The sequence below is a fragment of the Pseudomassariella vexata genome, assembly GCF_002105095.1.
Source record: "Pseudomassariella vexata strain CBS 129021 chromosome Unknown BCR38scaffold_32, whole genome shotgun sequence".
Classification (NCBI taxonomy): domain Eukaryota; kingdom Fungi; phylum Ascomycota; class Sordariomycetes; order Amphisphaeriales; family Pseudomassariaceae; genus Pseudomassariella; species Pseudomassariella vexata.
The window spans coordinates 45,821-61,972 of record NW_024467987.1 but is presented as its reverse complement, the minus strand read 5'-3'; the positions used below and the strand labels follow the sequence as shown (position 1 = coordinate 61,972).

The 16,152-nt window shown below is 50.1% G+C and overlaps 4 protein-coding genes across 4 annotated transcripts; 2 read left to right on the top strand and 2 right to left on the bottom strand.

Annotated features, from left to right (window-relative positions):
• Positions 1 to 3,053: 3,053 nt before the first annotated feature.
• BCR38DRAFT_509089 (uncharacterized protein) lies at positions 3,054 to 3,829 on the bottom strand (the record flags this gene model as incomplete). Its single annotated transcript, XM_040864988.1, has 3 exons — positions 3,054 to 3,437; positions 3,508 to 3,686; positions 3,809 to 3,829. The coding sequence occupies 3 exons, from the start codon at positions 3,827 to 3,829 to the stop codon at positions 3,260 to 3,262; spliced, it is 378 nt and encodes a 125-aa protein (XP_040709299.1). The 3' UTR covers positions 3,054 to 3,259.
• Positions 3,830 to 6,736: 2,907 nt separating this feature from the next.
• Positions 6,737 to 9,042, top strand: BCR38DRAFT_453328 (tetrapyrrole methylase). Its single transcript, XM_040861582.1, has 2 exons — positions 6,737 to 7,292; positions 7,355 to 9,042. The coding sequence occupies exons 1-2, from the start codon at positions 6,986 to 6,988 to the stop codon at positions 8,776 to 8,778; spliced, it is 1,731 nt and encodes a 576-aa protein (XP_040709298.1). The 5' UTR covers positions 6,737 to 6,985; the 3' UTR covers positions 8,779 to 9,042.
• Positions 9,043 to 10,861: 1,819 nt separating this feature from the next.
• Positions 10,862 to 11,954, bottom strand: BCR38DRAFT_462194 (high osmolarity signaling protein SHO1; the record flags this gene model as incomplete). The annotated part of the gene is made up of 3 exons (XM_040862612.1): positions 10,862 to 11,362; positions 11,464 to 11,757; positions 11,817 to 11,954. The coding sequence occupies 3 exons, from the start codon at positions 11,952 to 11,954 to the stop codon at positions 10,862 to 10,864; spliced, it is 933 nt and encodes a 310-aa protein (XP_040709297.1).
• A 1,590-nt stretch (positions 11,955 to 13,544) lies between these two features.
• Positions 13,545 to 13,986, top strand: BCR38DRAFT_146982 (uncharacterized protein). The gene has a single exon (XM_040853678.1). The coding sequence runs from the start codon at positions 13,595 to 13,597 to the stop codon at positions 13,886 to 13,888; it is 294 nt and encodes a 97-aa protein (XP_040709296.1). The 5' UTR covers positions 13,545 to 13,594; the 3' UTR covers positions 13,889 to 13,986.
• The last annotated feature ends 2,166 nt before the right edge of the window (positions 13,987 to 16,152 follow it).

Here is a 16,152-nt window from a genome sequence, read left to right as displayed (position 1 = left end):
AAATAATAGTATGGAAAATGAGCAATAGAGAAAAAGAGAAGTTGACAATAGGGTTGCTTTTGGAAAACAAAGCTACTGGTCATCCACAAGCGCACCCACCCCCACGGCAGATGGCGGTGCGAGCATCCCGGGCTCCGGACCCAAAAGCACGGCTTTTGCATGCTCGCATACGAGCTGATGATGGAGTATTCTCGTGCTTGGCGGTTCCATGCAGAATCATGGTTGCCGTAGAAGGCGGTGTCGGGATCCATAATGGTGGCGGCATGGTTCAAAAATAAAACAGCACTCTACGCCTGAGGCGACCCCTGAAGCCTGAGTGTTGGGACCGACTCGCGGTGTTAGGTCGTGATTGCGGATAAACTGGATACGTCGGAGACATGACGTCTCTGGCAAGTGGTAAAGCTGGCACACGAGTGGCCAGGTAGTAGGCTGCCTGCATGGTGGACCAACGGACCCGAGGCCGCGGCGACTTGGACGTTGACTTGTCGAATTGGAGTGTGCTTTTTTTTTGTCGGCATGATAAAGTCTGGAGTCTCAACTGGGCAGCTTCGATTCCGAACGGGTGGATAGCGGCCTGCGTCTATACCCAATCCGGTGACTGAGGACGGGGATCACCCTAGGTTGCCTGGGGGTCCCGGAGACTCCCGGCCCACATGTGGATTGTCAACAACCACTGAGCACACGACACCAATTAACCCAGGACAGGTTCGAGAACAACGTCAGAAGTCAAAATCCACGTAAATCCACGTTTGCAAGGATGCTCACCAATTCCCAGTGCCCCTTGGCCAAAACAAGCTCCATCGCTCAGTTGCCCAGGTTGCTTTAACGCCTTACCATAGCCAAGGTGCCACAATACTACCATTTGGTTGAGCCCCGAGCCCAGTTGTCGTGACCGTCCAGATCGGGAGTTGTGATTTAGCAGGCTTTGGTGATTTTCGCTGGTCACTGTAGCTTATCAGCCAGCTTCTTCAACTTCCTTTTAGGGAGGCCCTACGGTATCAGATGAACCAAAACAAACGCTACCTGCACAAAACACGAGGTTCAAGTCAGGAGCGATTTTCGCTCGTATTGGATTCGGTCCGCGTCAGATGCGTGGGCCAAGGTGGTAGGCAAACCCCTGCCGGTCCCTCAGCCTCCCCGGCCATGCCGGGACACAACCCTTCAATAGATAAGGCCAGCCCTCCCCTTTCATTCCCTGTAAAACTTTCGAACCCGTCCCTCAGCCATTTTCAACGTCTGGTTGTCCCAGCCCAATCTCCATCGATCGAACGGCTCGACCAGTGCATGGAAACCTGAGCGACAAGCAGCGATATATCTCCTACAACAAATGAACTAGTTGGCTCTGCTAGACCAACATGTTGTCTCGCTTCCAAAAACCGTAGCTCAGTCCGGAAACTGGGCACCCTAGCCTCGGCCTACAAAAGCCCAGTGGAGCATCACCCATCGAACCCCGTACCATCCACTGTGGTCAGGAACACGTAGCAAAAATGCACGTTCCATCTATCATCAATATATACCGGTACCAAAAGGGGATGTCGGAATGTGATGTGCACCATCGTTCGACAGTTGGGGCGCTTGACTGTGATTTTCCATCGGAACAGAGAATGGCCTTCATTACCGTGTATCAACAATTCCTTGTTTGGTTTTGTTTCAGCTTTACTTCAATGTGACGCTTGTGATCTGTCATTCATCCGACAACCGAGCCTCTGGTTTTCCTGGTCAAATCTGCTCGAAAACTGGAGACGGTACCGACAAGGCCGTTCATGCCCATGGCCTCTCCACGTGACAAGTGTCAGGACGGGATGTCTCCGTCACATCCAGAACAGCATCAAAGCAACCCCCATTTTCGAAACAGTGGGACTAATGTGACACCGTCAGATCGTCGTTTCCGTGGCTAGTCTCTACACGTACGTACGACCTGAGCCAACGTCATCTTCCAGTGGCTCGGTTCAGACATCGTGTGATGTAGATCAAGATTCATGGAGCACGCTATACCTCGACCGCCCTAACATCATGAAAATATGTTAAGCGGTGCACAGGACAAATAGCATTCCGAGACTGAGATTAGACTGCCACAGGACACTCTATCGTAGCAATATTTCAATTCAATCGAGTAGCCTAGTATACATGCTAGAGCAAGGTGGAATGGCCATTTATACTACTAGTTGAGCAAGAGCCGGTCTTCGAGGATGCTTAATTGGCATTTAGAAGATGTTGTTCACGTTGATGAATACATAATATACTCGTGCATGTATACACTGTTATGGCCATGTGGCTGGAAAATGGAGGAAACCGGATTTACATGATACCGACAGCAAAGTGGACCACCCATGGGTGCGGCCATTGATCTGTGTCACTCTGCAGAAATACAAACTATGGCACCTGTTTCTTGCGAACATTTACCCTGCTCCCACATTCCCGAGTTAGCCTTTCTCTGGCGAGTCATATTTCGAATGTACAAGCTGCATGATGTGTGGAAAAGGGGCAAATCAATATGCAGATCATAGGGTCGATGGGAATAAGGTTAAGTTCCAAAACTCTAAGAAAAACACTAAACAAACCACCTATCAGCAATAATTGTATTCTGCACGTAGCGGTTTGGTACGGAGACAGGTGCACTGAGTAGTGGACTTATACTAAGAAAGGAAAATATTAGTGCAGATATAGGCAGACCTGGCGAAATTAACGGTCTCTTGGGGACTCTTGGGGAAATGAGGTTGAATGTCGCAAGCCTTCAATAAACCTTAAAAGGGAGCCAGAGTGCCTTCTTCGGGTAAGCCTAATCAGAATGCTCCTATTCTCGTCCTTAGGCTCAAGAAATCGAATCTGCTATTCGCAGTGTACTATGTACGTCCACTATGCACTCGTCCTTATCACTCGATACGGACCTGCCAAACACGGATAACACCACACGCGGTAGTTTCCGACGCCGAGATACATCTCAATCGGGAAAATGGCATTCCAGCCCGAATGGTGTCAAATTTGGACTTAAGCCTCCTACAATCCATTATTGCCACGTGCATTCGTAGATAAAACCATGATGGCATTGGGCACAGCGGCAATCGTCTGGCCGAGATGGATATAACGTGCATGCGTGGTTCCGAATAGTGGCGATAAGGGAGTCGATACCCAGCACTAGCTTGATCAGGATTGATACTGGCAAAAATTAATGTCGATCCTTGAAAATTTGAGGCGGGCCCGTCGAAAATGCAATCGGGGTTTAATGTGGGCGAGGGAGGATGCAGAACACATGAAGTAACTATTCAGCCGTATTGCTGAGCCAATAGTCTATCCATCCAATATTTCCCCCTTCAGATCCGCGGTGTTTTGTGTAGTTCCGGGCTTGAAGACCAAGGTCCTTGCTAACTGGGTCTTCCTTCCTCCCAATCCCGAGAAATGTGAAAATGCCAGTCTTTCCGTTCAGATCCCGATGTGTGCTGTAGCTTCATTCACTCGTTCACTGGTGGACTTTACAATCTATAACAATATGAGATCGGGAGTACTTACAAGACATACTTGACTCGCTGTTCCATTGTATCCCCACCACGGTACGAGCCGTATGTCTGTAGCCCAGTGTTCAATCCCTGTACAACGACTTCAACATTCGGAGCCCAGTGGGAGGAGTATATATTCAGCTTTGGCGCGGGATATGGACTTTTGGGGGAAAGGGCGAAGTATATGTTATTCTGTTTTTTGTCAGTATGCGCCTGTTTCCTGCTTTTGGCCTTGTCCGTCATAATACCACCGACTCGGTCGATCAAATCTCACATCTTCTCCTTGTCTTCTTCGAGGTCGGCAATGCGCTCACCAGGGTGTAGAGATCGCACATATTGTCGAATTTCTGTCCAGGGACGCGTATATACGCCTTGAGGCGGGCCTTTCCTGGTTCAACAAACTCGCTAGCCACGTACGGCACGCTGTGCCTCCACTCAGGGGCCTTCTCTTTTCGGTAGTCATCGAATATAGTTCAGAACTTGAGGAGGTTTGCCTATGAGTTGACGCATGGGAGCTGACAAATGGCCTGGCCAACTACCTCCCAGCGAGTTACACCCTGGACTGCGGCGGCAAACGACGGAGGGAAGTAGGACTTGGCCAAGAAGGGTAGCTTGTCTAATGGGCTGACACGCTTGTTGATGCCGAGGCCAATAATAACAGTAGATTGATGTCTTTCCTTCGCGACCAGAACCGGTTATTCGCTTGCGGAAAGCTGAGGCTGATCATAGAAGCTGGGAAGCGAACGATGCCAGGTATTATCAAACCCAAGGGGTTTTCTCCGCCAGGGTCTCCGCCACTTTCTGCGTGGTCGCCATGCTGAATGGATTGGTTGTATCTGCTGAGCGGAGTTGAGTGAGGTCGACGCTGAAGCGGATGGTCTGACCCTCTGTGGAGCCCTGGAGCTCAGGCTGTATTCAAAAGGGTTGCCATCTTGACCGACGAAGCTTTTGGTCACGGTGCTGTCTGGCTGAGACCCCGGCGTCGGACAGATGATGTCACGATAGAAGGTCAAGAACTGATGTTGGTCGCTTCTGGATATTCGGCCTCGTGCAACATCTTTGAGTGATCAAGGTCACTGGTTCGCCACCAGTAGGGTTTGTTGCCATCGACGCTCACGTTTGCAGTTTTCATTCCCAGGGACTGGAATAGTGTTGCCATGACTGATGCTAGAAAATGGCGCTTAGAGAGTGTCGTCAAAATTCATGTGCTTATTTTGAGGAATTTGTCCTAATTTTTCCCTCTATCAAAAATAAGGGCATTTCAGCATCATACCAGAGCGGCAGCCCTTAAATACCTTGTCTAGCCTTTCGAACCTCTCGGTCTCTAACTAAAAGCCTTGGATTGTCTGCTATACATTTTCTGACCTACAGGGCCGATAGCCCAAGTGTACCAATCTTCTTTTATCTGTGACAGAGTCTGCTTCAGTGCAGGGCGTGCCATTTCAGATTCCTGTCGGAGGGAGACCCAGATCAGTCATCCCGACAAACCGCCCCCAGGGACTGTCCATGAAACCAAGTATCATTATTTTGTTGTTCGTAAGGTATATGTGCTGAAGACACCTCATCTCACTTGACGTGTCGAGAAGAACAGTAACCACTCTGAATATCTCAATAACCGAAAGAACCACCAAAAGCCCTCAGAACTCCACGAACCGATTAGAATCTCTTTCACAAAATCACAACAGACTTCATTGTCACACTACCAGAGGTCATAATCCTGAATACGTTGTGGCAAGTTTCCATCCTCACGACCTGCCTCTAGCGTTTGAGCCTTGCGTTCCTGTAATATGGCGATCTTCTGTTGAAACGAGGTTATAAATCTTTGTTACCATCTATTTGAGTTTATCAGATACGATACTTGGTGTGGCTAGTATCCGAACTCTATTCTAGTTCCAATGCCTCAAACGTGGGGGAAAACCTCTATATCTGGTTTTCTTGTGTTTAGAGGATTAGCCATGGCTTCAAAATAACAAGCCTCCGAAGTGTGTTGTTCTGGCGATTATAAGTTCAGTCTTTCAATAATGTGACCATGTCTATCTTGGTTTTAACCCAAACTGATGTGAACATGCTGTATCTGACCATGCAACGTCACTACTGCTCTCAGAGGTATAACAGGGAGAATGGATGTGAACGCGTAGGGCAGAAATAAAGGGATGATCATAAACATAGAATAGGGTTCAAGGACACTTTGCGGGCCACGAAGGTGACCTGGTGAAAACCCATAATAATGCTTTGCAATGGATGGCAGTTGACCTCGACATGTCCAAGAATCCTTGAAACTCCACGGGAGGTTGCACAAAAGATTCGTCATGGTTGATGCTTACATATTCATGTAGTAGAAAACGTAGTCAACAATTGCTTCAAGATGTGACTGCTCTAGACACCTAAAGTCTCATGTGTGCAAGAATTAGACTCTAGAACTGTAGGCCTTACCTCTGACCTTATCTCAATGTGACGATTTTGCAATTCGCATTTTTGGATTGTAGAAGAGATTGCTCGAGGAGCACCCGGCTCATCGACGACGAATTGCAAGGGTTGACGTCGACTTTGGCTCTTATATTTAGCATCCACTCGCGTTGAACTCTTTGTGGATTGCTATTTGCTAATTCAGGTCCTGGAGATCCGTCAATGCATTCGGGTGATGTAGCCTCAAGCATTGTATCACTCTGACCATGTCGAACCCCTCGGATAGTGAAAGAGAGAAACGTGAGTTGTCGTAATGGCCATGCTGATGGGAGGACAGAATATTTCCCAGGTTTGCTTTTCTTGCACTCACATGCCCGAGCCGGTGGCCACGGCTCACATAGCCAAGGTTGTTACGCAAGACGTTTTCGGCCCCTCAAACTCAAAATCATGCAATGCAGAGCAGCATTGCCCGGTCTGTCCGCGTAAGGCAAGTGCAAGCAGGGCATACAGCTTATTATCGTAGCAGAGGACACGGCGATGGACCACCAGTCTCAGTGCATCCAAGTGACAGATCGGCTACGATTAACGACGTCATTTCTTCTGAATCCGAAATGGTGCGGTGTTTTTGCAAGTACTCAGCATTGGACTCCTCGTAGATGAGTTGAAGATCTCCGATAAGGGTCCGCGGGGGAGCTGCAAGCCGCCTAAGCTCACCAATTCAAGCCTTTCTATTGGACGCAATAGCGCAGAATGTGCAATCACGTCAGCGGATGCCCCGCCAAAATCTGTCAGGCACGATAGAAAAGTGTAAATTGGTCATCGACATTCCGAATTCGCGATTTTTATGCGACTATGGCCCCGAGTCTTCTATGGAGATCTGCTCGCGGTGGGTGAAATGTCGTGGTATCTAGCTATGATAGTCTCTTTCTTTACTTCGTACCAAGTTCATTCTCTTCAATCATTCGTCTTGGTTCGAGGCCCTGCGCATCCCCTTCTCTGTGTTCTGTTGTCAAGGGCATACGTCGATCAAGGCAAGAAGGTGGTGCCCGCCACTACACTCAAGTGATTTCGATCCATCGAAGTCGATGATGGCCGCTCCCGTTTCCCTCCTGACGGCGACCGACGCCAGATTTCAAATACATCTCATCATTGGATCGAATCCCCTCGCATCCTCGCGATGTGGGCAGTCGCTCAATGTAGGCGCATTGCCTCTCCTTCTTGCGCCAGAAACAGCCGAGTTACACTATACGCTCCAGAAGCGCATCGATGACGGTGAGGTCAAATGGGTAAAGAAGGCCTTTGAAGACAATGACGTCTTGACCTTGGGCCGAGAAGAAGTCGGCCATGTTGTGGATGCTGTCTTCGTGACATCGGGTGCTAAAGGTCCACTCAGTTAGTTGCCTCGCATTCTAGTTTGACATCGTCTGGGGCACTGGCTGATTATCACAATGCAGGCACGCATATTTCAAGTCTTTGCAAGCGCAACCGCATCCCTGTCAACGTGGTCGACGCTCCTCAACTCTGCACCTTCAGCCTCCTCTCGACATACGTGGACGGACCGTTGCAGATCGGTGTTACAACGAATGGGCGTGGATGCAAGCTGGCGTCTAGGATACGCCGTGAGATTGCCGCCTCGTTACCGCAAAATCTGGGAACAGCCTGCCTTCGTCTCGGCGAAGTGCGGCGAAGGATACAAGAAGAAGACCACTTGCTCCATAACGCCTTGGCGGATGGTGAAGACGTTGACGACTCGGTGGACCAGTCAGCCAGCTTCAACAAACTGGTAACGGAGGCGGATCTCGACGCGGCAAAGAACAGGCGCATGCGTTGGCTCAGTCAAGTATGCGAATACTGGCCGCTGAAGCGTTTAGCTGCCATCAGCGACGACAACGTCAATTCAATACTCAAAACATACCCTGGAACCAACACGTCCGAATCTATCGGCAAGCCTGCACTCTCGTCCAGCCCCTCCTCTCGAGGCCGCATATTACTCGCCGGCTCAGGGCCAGGCCATCCTGACCTCCTGACTCAAGCAACGCATAAAGCAATTCAATCTGCCGACCTCATTCTCGCCGACAAGCTCGTTCCTTCAGGGGTCTTGGACCTGATTCCACGCCGCACGCCCGTGCAGATTGCGCGCAAGTTCCCAGGCAACGCGGATGCAGCCCAGCAAGAGCTGCATGAAATGGCGCTCGCAGGTCTACGCGAGGGCAAGACAGTCTTGCGCCTAAAGCAAGGCGACCCGTTCATCTACGGCCGCGGGGGCGAGGAAATAGCTTATTTCCGAGAACATGGTGTCGGCGATCGCGTCACGGTGCTGCCGGGTATCACAAGTGCGCTGTCGGCGCCACTGTTTGCTGGTATACCAGCAACGCAGCGAGACATTGCCGATCAGGTTCTTATTTGCACCGGGACCGGCAAGAAAGGCAAGCCACCAAACCCGCCGGAATTCGTCGCCAGTCGAACTGTCATGTTCTTGATGGCTTTACATCGGATATCTGGCTTGGTTGAAGAATTGACCCAGTACACCGAGATCGAACTGATGGTGCTCAAAGAGGAGCAAAGGCAAGGCGTGCTCGATATGAACGCCCAACAGGCGTCCCCGAGGAGGTCCCTCTGGCCTGCGACTACACCCTGCGCGGTAATAGAAAGGGCAAGTTGTCCAGATCAGAGGGTCATACGCACCACACTCGCCAGTGTGGTGGAGGCCATTGACCAAGAGGGGAGCCGCCCGCCGGGGCTCCTGGTTGTGGGTGGTGCTTGTGAGGCGCTTTGGCAAAGGGAAAGGGGCAGGAATTGGGTTGTGGAAGAAGGGTTCGGGGGCTTGGAAATCGGCGAGGAACTGGACTTGGGAAGTCTTGCGGCTGTTGCCGCTTGAATGTAGTTGTGTAGAGAGTGTGAAATTTTTTAAGAACCAAATATGTAGTATTGGCCCTGGGGTAGACGATCGATGCTTCAATCTGTATGGACGTTGCAGATTAATCCCATCCTCGGCCGTACACCATCGACAAAGTCATCGCGCGCAATGGATTCACATTCTCGGTGCGCATTCCAATGTCAATCGACCAAAGTGGCGTTTGTCAAAAGTGCCACTATTAATATTGTATTATCACATAGCTACGTGTGGAAAATATGGCGTTACGGTCCGATTAGAGGGTATGGCCCCAACAATGAGACTGCAACCATGGTCTTCTCAAGCGGCAGATTCATTTGCTTTTACAAATGATCGTACCAGTAAAGTGGCAGTGCACGCATAACGTGAAGTACGTATGGACGTACGTCACCCTTTATTAGGTATTGTCCTACCCTGTAGCTTAGCCCTTCCCTTCCCTTCCCTAGATCAGTAGTCTGGGATGGTGGATGTTGGGTCCCGCGTCCGACTTCGAAATGTTACACTTGCATAACTCATTGTCTAATACCTTAGTGGTTGTACTTGCTTCGTCGACATGGCAGCTTGTGCAATCCTTGCTACCCGTCACCGCCATACTTACGTCGAAGGAGAGGCTATGCTTACTTTCATCTGCAAGTGATCAATACTATAAATGAAGATCCTGGACTTTGGCACCGCAGAGTTCCATTAGTTCCATTAATTCCATCTCCAGTATAGGAACAAAATAACTGTTGACTTTGCATTCTTACCTGTGAAGGGGGTATATACATGGTTGAGGTGAACGTACGGATAATCAGCCTCATGTAGACGTACGTCGGCATCATCACAAGCTACGTAAATAGGCAGGTGGGTCTGCAACGCTAGTTTGCCGCTTGTGCGTGACTGTCTTTCGCCCCTAGATCTACATAGACTAATGCATTTGTGGTTTTCTTGTATCTCGATGAGTCGGTGTAGCTTGCTTGGTCTGTTACATTGAGCTGCTTCGTCATTCGATCGATCATGTACCAATGTCTTGTGTAAGTTCCCTGACAGGCACCTTTCTCACTCCTTCGTTTTCTCTCTTTTCTGCTACTGTGCGAGCTCTTTGGTAGTAGCATGTCGCATTTGCCGCTGGCCAGTAACATTGACAGCTCCCCTCTGTAGTTTGGCAGCGACATTGGCCAAAACCCTACACATCTGTTTTGAAAGGCAGCTCGATGAGTAGCATAAATTGCACTTCCAAGACCAAGTTGTCAGATACAAGATCCCTCGTCTCCAGACCAAGACAATGTGCTCGCTCTTCACCACAAACAGAATCTTCTGACCTATGCGTTATTTAACATGTCGCGTCAAATATCATCGTCACAGGTTGCATTTTCAGATCTTGTTTTTCATTGATAGACAGTAGGTACACATTGTCCCGAGCCAGCGCCGGCTCACCCATGACGTGACATCGTGATATCGCCCCCATCGGGGGCCCGTTCGGATTTCAAGGCCTGCCCCCATCCGTGCTTCCCTTTATCCTCCACGATGCCGCCGACCACGCGTCCCCTTTCTCTACTCTAGCACTGAGATCCGAAATCTGCTGCTAACCCATCCGGTCCGCGCCTTCGCATTAAAGACAGCATAAGACAGTAGAGTTTGCTTTGCAAAAAGATGAAGTGCGAGATGATGGGGAAACAGACAGGAAGATGGTTGCTCGCTTGCTCGCTTTGATTTATCATCACAGAAGGGGGAAAAGGGGGTCGCCTCGTCCAAAGAGGAAAGTAACAAAAGACAATAGGGTAGTAGGGTTCATCATGAAAAATATTTGAAAAAGAGGTCGAACAGAAGCAGAAATATTGCCCCGGGGGAGAGGGGGGAGGAGGGGGAAGAGGAGGGTTCAATGAAAAAAAAAGAAAAAGGTATATCCCTATGATGGTGGCCCAATTTTACTCCAACACATGTCCAGAGCCTTTCGTGTTATGTAACAGCTCAGCCAGATGCAGTGAACGCCAGTTCCCGTTGTTTTGACCAACAAACAATTCCATGGATGCGAGCCCAGGAGCTCATAACGTCCCCCATCAACAGCCAGCTACTCCGAATCGTTGCCTCATAACAAAATAAGGTAGTTGCTAGGGGCGATACCCGTTTCGCCCGTCGCTTTCCGTGCTTGCCACCACCTGCCGCTAACATCGCTGACCTCCAAGATCTCGTGTTTGGAGAAAGAGATCTCGTTCGCATCGTCTGGGTTGGCCTCGTAACTATAGATGGCCTTCGCGCTGTACGGATACTCGGTAGGTTGAGCGATCTCGGACTCGGGCTGAGCCGCCGGGGGCTTGGTTGCCGTTGAAGGGAAAGCAGGAGTGGCAGCGGAGTTGCGTGCGGCTTGGCTGGAGGAGAGTCCAGCGACGGGGGAGGGGTTCTCAAAGCCGTTGAGCTGGGCTGAAGTGGTGTACATTTGCGGCGGAGCATTCGATACCGACGTCTCGGGTCGGTAGCCACCATTCATTGTCTGTCTAGCCGCAGGCGATTCCTTGGTCAAGGCGAAGGAGTCGAGATATGCTCGTGGAGTTGCTGACGGGGCAGACCCGAAGTAGAAGATCCACACAATCTGCACATCACAATGTCAGCTGAAGTGGCTACGAATGCGACACCGTCGTATGATCAAAGAGACATGACACATTGGGAACAATGGGAGCAATGAGAACTTACCGAAACCATGGACAACAGGATGAACCCGGCTGCGGCGGCCTCGCGGGCACCGCTGGACGAGTATACCAAGGCATTGACCGAGGACGAAGTCAGGACTAGTCCGCACGCCAAGTAGCCGACGAGCGCGATGTGATATGTCTGGATGGAATTGGCCGCAATAACAACGACAACTCCCATAATGACAAACAGCATGTAAATTATGCTCCACCATGAGAAGGGGGGGAACGTCCCGACATCACCGGGGGATTGTACCTGTGCAATGATGCAGCTGATGAAGGCAATGATCCAGGCGAGCTGTGAGAGTACGACACGTCAGCAATCTAGATGTTGTCATGGGATGTAGAGGAACATACCGCAGCTATTGACGTTGTCGCCAGAGCAAATGGGTCACCAAGGATGTTGCTCATGTTCAAGCCCCTACGGCCATACGACGCCCGGGACTGTTCCATTTTCCGGAGTGATGGTGAGTGAAGAGATCCGTAAGAGGGCATAGAGAAGTCGTCTGAGAAAGACGGGCGGTCGAGTTGCGCGTATTAAGATTCGGGTCGAAATCGGACGGCCACGAGGCCTGTGGTGACGCGAATGCGCAGACGGTGCGGCGAAAGTTTGTTGACGGCAAAAATGTTAAGCGATGCAGTTTCACGGCGCTGGTCAGTGTTGCCGCAGCGAATGCCCGATGCGCTGGAACCTTGCGAGTGTGGCGGTGCAGCCGAAGTTTGGTTTGACACGCAGTGATTGCGGCGCCGAGGATGGGGTACGATAGGCCCGACAGTCGAATGGAGAAGACGCCACCGTAGATTGCAGCGCTGGAGTATCTACAAAGGAATGACTGGAGTCGGTGGTTGTTCGTTCACAGGTGGTGGGCTTCTCGGTGGAGCTGTGATGATGTCCCGAGAGCGGAAGCGTCTGGCGGAGGCCGCAATAAGCGAAGGCCGTAATAGGCGACAAGTGCTTGTATGACGCACTGATTTCAGGTCGGTCGAGTAGATGTGAATTAACAGGAGTGTGAGGAACTGAAGATGTCTTAGGGAAAAGAATGCGTGCAGTGCGGTGCAAGTCCAATCGGTTCGTTGTGTCGACACGAAAGAGAGACACTGAGACTAGTCGGCGGGGATAGTGTAGGTAACCCGTGTGCTGGGGTGGTGGGCGTTGGTCTTAGCCTGGAATTAACTGTCGTCGTAACGTTCGGTCCGCAATTCAAACTATCGCATAAAAAGACCTCTAAATTGAATTGAGTTGCTATTGAGTGGAGGTTCGGGTCGCTGTTTTCGGGTCGAAACGGTTCGGGTGGGAGATGAAATGTGCCTTGTCCTGATTTTGGTGTCCGCTGTGTCTGTATGACTGACTTTGTGTCCTTCGTCGTCCTCCAATGAATGCACGGCAGAGGGTGGTAACTCTTTATGTTTTACGCAGTTCCTGACGGCGCAACCCCAAATCCACCAATATTTACGTCGGAAGAAGGGAAAGCTTGTCGGATCGGCGTCCAGGTGGCTCGCTGGAGAAAGTCGAAAAGTCGAATAATCTACACAGGCGTGTCGTCGTCGCAATCCGAGGAGAGATGGGAGCAGGAATTAAAGGATAGACAGGCGAAGAGATGGGTTTGGGAAAGGTGAAGGGTGGAGCAGAAGCAAGAGGGACGGGAGATGAACGACAATGAGCAGAGTGGGAAGGTTGCAGGACCCACTTCGGCGAAGAATAGTGAGCTTTGACTGGGCAGTAGGCACCCACCTCCAAGGAGAGCTAAGAAGCCAGGGGCTGCTCCTTGCGGGAAGGTACCACAGCAGCACAGGTACAGTCTGACCAGGACTGTCAAGTAAGTACAGAGAGGGGATGGATTGCTAGGGGCGTTCTGAAGCTGCGGAACGTTTAATGGTTGCTGACTGGCTAATTTCCAATTGGACTCTGGGACCTGGTGATTACCGAACAATGGCCCAACTCGCAGGTCCTTCTATCAATGGTGGAGAAGCAACATGCCAAAATCGGGGCAGTGCTACAACGCATCCATCCATCGGTCGTCAACCAGGAACTTTACGACTTACGAGTGTTATTTTCGAAGTACCCGGGAGAGCCTTGCTCAAATTGTTCGACTCCATCCCATCCCAGCACTCGGAACAGCGGATAAAAGTATAAAATGAACATGCTGGTTCTGGTTGAACCGCCTTGCACATTTATATCATGCCTGAATTGTGAATTTCCCAAGTCACAGAGGACTTGGTGCACTAGCAAACTACCTATGCATCTTCATAGGGAAGCCGCCGCACCGATACTTCAAACTACTAACTGCTTGTTTACTTCTACTCGCCGCTCTGTTCGAATGCATCCAAGCTTGACTACTCGAGCCATCCACGATGATCTGTTCGAGGTGACAACGGGGCCATTTAGCACCACTGTTGGTTTTTGGGTCGTCACAAGTGGCCGTGTTTGAGATTCGACTGGGATGGCTTCACTCGGGCCAAGAAGGAGACCACAGCTTCAGCGGGAAGATCTGATAGGTTTTTAATCCAACCAAATCCAGCCCATCCAACCCATCCAACCCATCCGCAGCCACTCGATCTACCTTATCGCGCTTCTTTTCGAGCCCTCCCGAGTAAACTCGACTTCACATCCTGGGTTTTCCCACTCACATGCATGGCAGCCGATGCAGGGGAAGGCCAATCCAGGTTTCAATGGGACTCCGACTGATGACAGCTTCGACAATTTTGGATCTAGTCATGTACCGAAACGGCACACGGGGTTTCATCTTAACCTGACTGGGAAAAGCTACTGGCAGCATGATGGAGCCGCACACGGACCTCTTGACAGCCAAGAACTGCAGATGGCGGCCGTCAACCACACCTCGTGACATTTAAGAGCCCGCAAATATGAATATATATATTTCCGTGGACTGTGCTTTTGGACAAGCGCAGGTATACGAGAATAACCCAGCAAGACTGCGATATTAGTTTGAGTCAATTCGTGGCCTATTTCCCATCGCCTGGGCCTCTCTGGGGATTGATGCGAATATAGCCATTATCTCGGGCTGGGGATTTACAATTCGCATGAATTCGTCAGTGACAATGGATTGACTAAGCAGGCCCACCAAACTGAGGCCAGTTTAGGCCAGCTGCATATTTGTACTTCCCTATGATCATACCAGAGTTTGACGACATCTGTGGTGGCTAAGCGGTTTACAACTCAAACGACTGCATGAAGTCATCTCGGTCTACTTGTGCTTGGTCATGGCGAATTGGTATCAACCCTTCAGATTTGTCATCTCGCCATTCCATCTTGAATAGCTACTCCCGTTTTTGCAATCGTCTGATTTATTATCAACCCTCCCTATTTTTCGTCCTTTCTGCACCATCTTCCATGCTGAGGCTCATGAGCGGAGCTTACCACTAGCTGCCTCCGTAGATGTGCTCGGGCATTCTGCAAGGGCTGCCTCAGTGCTGCCAAGAGATGTCACCGAAGTGCAAAAGTCTTCACCTTCATCCACATTCATCTGTCTGCAGATTCTCGCTGAGATGTTAACGTCTCTTGTCATCATGCGTTATATGCATTTCGTCCCTTGTGAACTTCAAAAAAATGTCGCTAATATGAGGGAGTTAGCTATCAAGGCGTCTTCTGTACTCTGCCTCAGGGTAATCATAAGAAGCTCCCTTCGCAGACGACTCAGACAGGATTGCACATAGCACATAGTAACTCACAGACTGTGCCCTAGCAGTGTGTTGCCAAGTTCCTACAACCGAAAGACTGCACTATCCGTTCTCAAATCCTCAGAGGCGTCTAGATTTGGGGATCCTCGTCACCCGCGTCTGATGTAGTCAGGAGACACTGGCAGCACAGACAGACCTTGAAGACTCCACCCCTCCAGACTGCCAGAGTTTCGGTATCAGGCCAAACTTGTAAAACCTAAACTCTAGTCATCAATTTACCATCGTTGACGATGTCATGTCATGCAGACCACGCGATCTCGCTATCCCACGTTCGACCACTGCACCATCTGATTTTGTTTCTGACCGAAGGATATCAATGGAAGCAAAGCCAAGCAACCCCAACTTTTCGAATCAAGCTGCTTTGCCCCACTTCTGTACCCCTGAAGCAAATTAATTGAAGACACCCAAGGGCCGCATTAGCTCCCCAAAATAGTTGTCGATCCTGAACGGTGGGGTTAACAACATCCGCCGTACGTGGCTCAGCTAGTGTGGCTTGTACACGTCAGTCGTGGGGACATCTGTTAAATGGAGTATACGAATGCTTGATCGCTCAAGCGTTTCTAGCGACTCACTTCACAGAGGTGGAGGAAACAATCTGGAACGGGGAATTATTTTGGGACTGATTATTTTCTATGTAAAGAAATAAATCTGACACGTACTCTACGACTGTCTCACTTTTAAATTATGATTATACGCATCGCAATGAATTAAGGTTTACTTCCAATATTTTTGATCTTAAAATAAAATGTGAAGCGACCGGTAGAGATGTACAGCAATTGGGTATATCCAACGAAGTTATCGATCCTCAGGATCTTTGGACGCATCTCAATACTTGGCCAGTGGACTGACTCTTCGAGCAAGTTGTGGGTGCGCTCATCGGCGACGGCGTCACAGCCCGTGTTGCTACCCTGCAATAGAGCTTCACAGGCCAACCTCGGAGGATGAATACAACTCAGTCAATATCCCAGGGCGAACATTTCGACGAACATATCCG